The 7,359-nt window shown below is 42.2% G+C and overlaps 1 protein-coding gene across 1 annotated transcript; it reads left to right on the plus strand.

Moving 5' to 3' along the window:
• The first annotated feature begins 456 nt into the window (after window positions 1-456).
• On the plus strand, window positions 457-5,554 carry LOC138282612 (uncharacterized). The gene is made up of 2 exons (XM_069220398.1): window positions 457-3,132; window positions 3,656-5,554. Exons 1-2 carry the CDS (start codon window positions 2,039-2,041, stop codon window positions 3,765-3,767), a joined length of 1,206 nt encoding a protein of 401 aa, XP_069076499.1. The 5' UTR covers window positions 457-2,038; the 3' UTR covers window positions 3,768-5,554.
• The last annotated feature ends 1,805 nt before the right edge of the window (window positions 5,555-7,359 follow it).

The following is a 7,359-nucleotide window of genomic DNA, read 5'->3' on the forward strand; positions in this document are numbered from 1 at the left end:
GAGGGAGTCCAAGGAGGTGTGACTTGCGTGGATCCCCCAGTGGTTTCTTACCCAGAATCCTCAGCAAACCTCAAATGTAGTTAAAACAAATCACATTTCTTTGTGGGATCATTACACCAGCACAAATTTCCTACCACCCATCGTTCCCCTCAGTCTCCCGATAAAAATGATACCTCACTTGTGTAGGTGGGCCAAGTGCCTGTGACATGGAAGAGCCAAAAATATGTCAAAATTGAGGGGAACCAAAGCGGGTCCAGAAGGGCAGTTTGGAAAAAAAAGTTTTTAGGCTGACAAGTGGGGCAGAATTTTTATCGGTATGGATGCGACAATGCTGGGTGATGGAAATTTTGTGGATTCCTGTGGGTTGCGGAAGGTTCCATAAAAGAAATGTGTGATTTCATGCAAAGTTGGGGGTTTGCAGGGCATTCTCGGTAAGAAAACGGTGCTGGGTTGTCCTGCCATTTGATAAAGTTTTGTTTTGACCAATGACTTTGTGTTTCACCACTGCGCATATTAGTTGCTCAATGTTCACCAGTAGCACATGGTATGTTTTGTTCAGTTTAGCCGCCTATGGGCTTTGACATTGCATTAGTCATTACATTCTGTATTGTGCCTATTGGCTTTGACATGGCATTAGCCATTGCTTTCTGTATTCAGTTTAGCCGTCTATGGGCTTTGACATTGCATTAGCCATTACATTCTGTATTCTGCCTATTGGCTTTGATATGCTGTATCCAGTCTAGCCGCCTATTGGCTTTGACATTGCATGCCTATTGACTTTGACATGATGTATTCAATTTAGCTGCCTATTGACTTTGACATGCTATTAGATATTCTGCCTATTGGCTTTGACATGATATCATATATTACATTTTGTATTCAGCTCCGCTGCCTATTGGCTTTGACATGATATCATATATTACACTTTGTATTCAGCTTAACTGCCTATTGGCTTTGACATGATATTCAGCTCCGCTGCCTATTGGCTTTGACATGATATTATACATTACACTTTGTATTCAGCTCCGCTGCCTATTGGCTTTGACATGATATTATACATTGCATTTTGTATTCAGCTCAGCTGCCTATGGGCTTTGACATGATATAAGACATTGCATTTTGTATTCAGCTTAGATGCCTATTGGCTTTGACATGACACTAGACATTGCATTTGATATTTAGGTTAGCTGCCTATTGCCTTTAACATGACATTGCATTTGATATTTAGGTTAGCTGCCCATTGCCTTTAACGTGGAGTTCTGTATTTTTCCAAGCTGTGTTTTTGCACCAGAGAACCAAGATGTTTTGCTCTCACAGTAGACTAGACCTGATAAGAGAGAGTACATGGGCGTCGTTTCTCTTCCCTTGAGCTTGGGAACAGGAGTAGTCTTGGAGACCTGGCCAGTCTCCAAAAGGCTTGCTCAGTTTCCCAGGTCTGAGAGGAGGGGGCACACCTTTGTAACGAATGTAACAGGCTGCAGAGAGTCAGATTCGAATCTGCCGGACCTCGTGCTGGAGCTTGGCGCCAGTTGCCAGCATCCCGTGTGGGTAGATGACACTCTTTCTCGCGGCTGACAGGGGTCTCAGCTTGCAGACCTTAGAAAGATGTAGCTGTAAATAGTTCCTACACGGTGAAGTATTTGTTTTGCTTTGCATACAATATCTTATAAATATAACCTGCTGTGTATATTGCAAACTGATATATTTTGTTTGATTAACGCGGACTTGAAAGCTACTAATTCGTCATTCATTCATAAACATTGTGGTTGGGGAAGAATAAAATAACAATAAAAGTCTTCTTTGACCTCAGAAGTGCATTTCTGTTGTGTTATGTTAGTGCTTAGAAACTAAATAAGAGGAAAGCACTACAATTGGTACCTGGAGTCGTGGGGTGTCGGTCATTAAGAGGTGATTAAGAAGGGGTTTGACGAGTTAGTAGATTTCTAAGTGCACACTTTAAAAGTGTAATTGTTTTTTGTTGTTTGGAGAATTACAGAAATTGTTTTCTGTTTGGAGAATCACAGTAGCACGGCAGACCATGTCTGAGAATACATGTGTTGATGAACTGCCTGATGGTGCTAAGAAAAACTGTGAATTGTTTTCTGTTTGGGGAATTACAGAAGAAAATACATGTGTAGATAAAATGCCTGATGTTGTTTTGAGAAATAATTCCCGTTGTATATATGTAGAAAACGTGTGTTTTGGAAGTAATGATGACAGAAAGGTCTGGATACCTTTATCTGCTTACAGAGAAATGCAGGAGAAATGTAGGAAGTTGGAACATGAAAATAGGAATTTATGTGAGCAAATTAGCCCGACTGAAAGTTATAAAAAGGCTGTTTTTGAAGAATCTTTCTTGTCCCATTCCAGTAATGAGGGGGTTAAGACAGCTCAGAGCTGCACTGAGTTTCCATGTGAGCCAGGGTTTTTGGCAGCCAAAGTGCATTCCTTAACTGATAACACGGACGACGAGTTACCGTTGCAAAAACGAAGGATTTTAGAGCAAGACACCCCGAGTTTCATTAGCTTGTTTGATTTTTGGAAAAAGAATAGCCCTCATTTGAGAGAAATCCTAACACTTTTGTACATGGTCACTGTGAAAAATAATATGCAGCTGCGCGCTTGTGATTTGGCAAATGAAATAATGCAGACTTTAGGTTTCTGCGCAGTGCAAGAAGGAAATACTTATGTATATTTAAATCAAGAACAAGGAAAGAAAATAGTGCCCCTAGCTAGAATCATACAATGGATCTGGTACTTGCAAGACAGGGCTAGAGTACCACAGATAAAAGAATTACCAATGAAGTTGTGTGCACCATTTGAATTCGTGTCCACTGAAGATAAAAAGCATGTTTGTTTTACTAATGATTCATTGACTGAAATGTTGTTTTCTGGCACAGGAGAAGGAATGGAGTTGTATAATGTGTGTCAGATTTTAAAGCAAGAGCTACGTGAGATGTGTCATTTTTATGCTGATTTTTGGTTCTTTGATAATGTTTTAGCACCTAACTGGTTCAATTACCTTGCAGATGTTAATGAGAAAAATGCAGAGAGAGAAGTGTTCACCCAGAATTCTGCCTTAGTGGGGATGGCTATGTGGGTGCACCAGAAATGTGAAAAAGCCACTTACAGGTGGGCAGAGATGAGAGAGATGCACATTCCCCTAGATTTGATAAAAACTGTGCAGCACGCACAAAAGCAATCTGTCATGCAAGCAGTCACAGAGCAGTTGGGGAGAGGAAAGTTACCAGAACAGAAATGGCAAATTGATCAGGTTTTAGGGAAAGTGATTGCTGCAAATTACCAAGGAAAAATCGAAATTATGCTGATACCTAGAAAAGAATCTGATTCATTCATACAAATTGGAGACAGAATGGCCCAAATTGACAAAAGTGCAGTGAATGGAGGTTTGGTAAAGAATGAGTCTGCCCCAGCCCTTCTGACGGTGCAAGAAAAGGGAAGCTGTGGCGCAGCAGATAAAAACCTCAGTGCTGATGTGTGGGCTGAAGCCCCAAGTGATCCTCCAGAACCTGCAGAAAATATAACAAAGGGCCCCAAAAACGTCCTGATAATAAAACAGGGAAAGAAAGAGAAAGGGTGCAGTTTAAATGAAAAATGTTATTTGCAAGAAAAGTCATACTTGTTTCTTTTGCAGATCCGACCACGTTTCGCCACTGTCCCTGAGTGCGCTGTGTGGTCCCCCTTCCGGTGTGTGCGTGTGGGGTCGGGGAAGGGACCGAATCCCCAACCTGAACCTGGCTGAGTAAAGTGCCAGCACCATGGATCCATTTTGCGCAAACTGCGCCTTCAGTTCAAGTTCAACTTGTTTGCTGTGTTTTTTTTTTTTCCCTCTCGTATGGAACTCTGACTTTTGCTTACCTTCCAGAAAACCTTTCAGGTGGACCGTGCACCTTTACATGAGCAGAACTCATGCCACATCAAATTGCTAACACTGTTGAATTAGAGACTCATTCAGAGTATAAAAATTGCCCAGTCTTTTTTTTATGTAGATGTATCTGATGTGAAAGGTTATGAAATCAATGTGTTGATTCACTTCTATTGCTTTACAGGGATTGCTTTGATCATTGAAATTTGATTTGATCATAATGTTTTTTTTGTGCTGATGTTTTTTTTTTTTTTTTTTTTGAAACATGAGATATGTGAAACAAAAATTCATTGGTCAAAGGGCGGAATGTCCTGCCATTTGATAAAGTTTTGTTTTGACCAATGACTTTGTGTTTCACCACTGCGCATATTAGTTGCTCAATGTTCACCAGTAGCACATGGTATGTTTTGTTCAGTTTAGCCGCCTATGGGCTTTGACATTGCATTAGTCATTACATTCTGTATTGTGCCTATTGGCTTTGACATGGCATTAGCCATTGCTTTCTGTATTCAGTTTAGCCGTCTATGGGCTTTGACATTGCATTAGCCATTACATTCTGTATTCTGCCTATTGGCTTTGATATGCTGTATCCAGTCTAGCCGCCTATTGGCTTTGACATTGCATGCCTATTGACTTTGACATGATGTATTCAATTTAGCTGCCTATTGACTTTGACATGCTATTAGATATTCTGCCTATTGGCTTTGACATGATATCATATATTACATTTTGTATTCAGCTCCGCTGCCTATTGGCTTTGACATGATATCATATATTACACTTTGTATTCAGCTTAACTGCCTATTGGCTTTGACATGATATTCAGCTCCGCTGCCTATTGGCTTTGACATGATATTATACATTACACTTTGTATTCAGCTCCGCTGCCTATTGGCTTTGACATGATATTATACATTGCATTTTGTATTCAGCTCAGCTGCCTATGGGCTTTGACATGATATAAGACATTGCATTTTGTATTCAGCTTAGATGCCTATTGGCTTTGACATGACACTAGACATTGCATTTGATATTTAGGTTAGCTGCCTATTGCCTTTAACATGACATTGCATTTGATATTTAGGTTAGCTGCCCATTGCCTTTAACGTGGAGTTCTGTATTTTTCCAAGCTGTGTTTTTGCACCAGAGAACCAAGATGTTTTGCTCTCACAGTAGACTAGACCTGATAAGAGAGAGTACATGGGCGTCGTTTCTCTTCCCTTGAGCTTGGGAACAGGAGTAGTCTTGGAGACCTGGCCAGTCTCCAAAAGGCTTGCTCAGTTTCCCAGGTCTGAGAGGAGGGGGCACACCTTTGTAACGAATGTAACAGGCTGCAGAGAGTCAGATTCGAATCTGCCGGACCTCGTGCTGGAGCTTGGCGCCAGTTGCCAGCATCCCGTGTGGGTAGATGACACTCTTTCTCGCGGCTGACAGGGGTCTCAGCTTGCAGACCTTAGAAAGATGTAGCTGTAAATAGTTCCTACACGGTGAAGTATTTGTTTTGCTTTGCATACAATATCTTATAAATATAACCTGCTGTGTATATTGCAAACTGATATATTTTGTTTGATTAACGCGGACTTGAAAGCTACTAATTCGTCATTCATTCATAAACATTGTGGTTGGGGAAGAATAAAATAACAATAAAAGTCTTCTTTGACCTCAGAAGTGCATTTCTGTTGTGTTATGTTAGTGCTTAGAAACTAAATAAGAGGAAAGCACTACATGGGTGCATGTGAAGCACACCACCTTGGACTCACCTAGATGCTTTGTTTTTCAGATTTGTTTAGGTCTCATAGATTTTTCTACATAGCAGCGTCCCAAAGTCCAAAAAGTGCAGCCCTCACCATTTTAAGTGGGATGATTTTGAGAGTTAGCCAAGCTCTCATGGCCCAAATGTAAACTCAAAACCCCATATAATCAAATGTCCTCTTACTTGCCATTGGGATAAGATATTTTAGTGTGCTAGGGGAAAGCTGAAAGAATGTTACCCCATTCAGTTGGAGTGGGGGCATAACAATGACCATACTGGTTGGTAGCCAACACCCCACTATTTTTTTCAAAATTCCGTGGCATCTAGTAGCTTTTCTGCCCTCCAGGGGAGTGGATCGGGGTAATTGCCCCATATGCCCACTGGTGAGCAGAACAACTTTGTCCCCATTTATTTAGGGTGTGGGTACGTAATGTGGTCCCATGGGTAGCGACCCTTGCCCAATGGGCTGCCCCCCCAAACAAAACACACATACACCAATCCCTGGTGTCTAAGTGGTTTCTGCCCCCTTTGGGAGCAGATGGGCCTAATGGAAATAGGCTTATCTGCACCCAGAAATGGCCTAAAATAATTTTTCCCCCCAGGGGAGCGACCCTTGCCTAAGGGGCTGTTCCGCACTTGTAAAAAAAAAATTATATATATATATATATATATATATATATATATATATATATATATATATATATATATATATATATATATATATAGATCTATATATATATATAGATATATCTATATATATATATAGATCTATATATATATATATATATATATCCGTGGTGCCTAGTGGCATCAGCCCCCCCGGGGGTAGATTGGCCTAATAAAAATAGGCCGATCTGACCACAAGGGGAGGCAGAAACAGCCTTAAAAATAAAGGTCCCCCAGGGGAGCAACCCTTGCCCCAGGGATCGCTCCACTTCATTGTTTACAAGAAAACTCCTTGGTGTCTAGTGGGCATTTCTGCAGCCCGATCACTATGATATCGGGCTGCAGAAATGCTCAGAGAGACCTGAAAGGAACGGAAGAGCCTTTCCTTTCCTTTCATGCCTCTCCGATGTCCCCCACCCCCTGATCAGAAGAGAAATGCTTTCATTTCTCTTGCGATCGCGCTGGAAGCTGTGCTTCCAGCGCAATGGGGGTGACCTCTGATGAGGTCAGCCCGCAATCGAGCACTGACATCATCAGATGTCACTTGGGGGATCGAGTGTGGAAGGGGAAGTGATTCCTCTTCCATCCCTGCCCAGGAGAGTGGGGTGGATGTACCAGGGGGATCACCAGCGCTCTCCCGTGGGCCACGTGCAGGTTGAGCTGGTTACGTCCTCTGCACATGAGCGCTGTGGCCGAGGACATAACCAGCTCGTCCCTGGCACCCAAGGGGTTAAAGTAGCGCATGCACCATGTTAAAAATGATTAAAATTACTTTACACGGAATAACTGGAGCCATGTGAAAGGAGTGCTGCTGTTTGCATGACCCTAATGAAGGCACCTCTGTGTGCCCCTCTGGAGATCAGCACCCTGGGCCTGGGCCCAGCTTGCCCATGCCTAAAGCCAGCCCTGCTTAGGCACCATGCACAGCTGGCTCCAAGCTGCTGAGTCAAGTTTAAGGATGAAGATCAAGTTATATTACGCACTTTCTCCCACCCTGGGTGTCTCTGGCTCCTTTCATTCCCGCCCCTTATCTATCAAATGTCCCTGTTGGAGC

The sequence above is a fragment of the Pleurodeles waltl genome, chromosome 2_2, assembly GCF_031143425.1.
Source record: "Pleurodeles waltl isolate 20211129_DDA chromosome 2_2, aPleWal1.hap1.20221129, whole genome shotgun sequence".
Lineage (NCBI taxonomy): Eukaryota > Metazoa > Chordata > Amphibia > Caudata > Salamandridae > Pleurodeles > Pleurodeles waltl.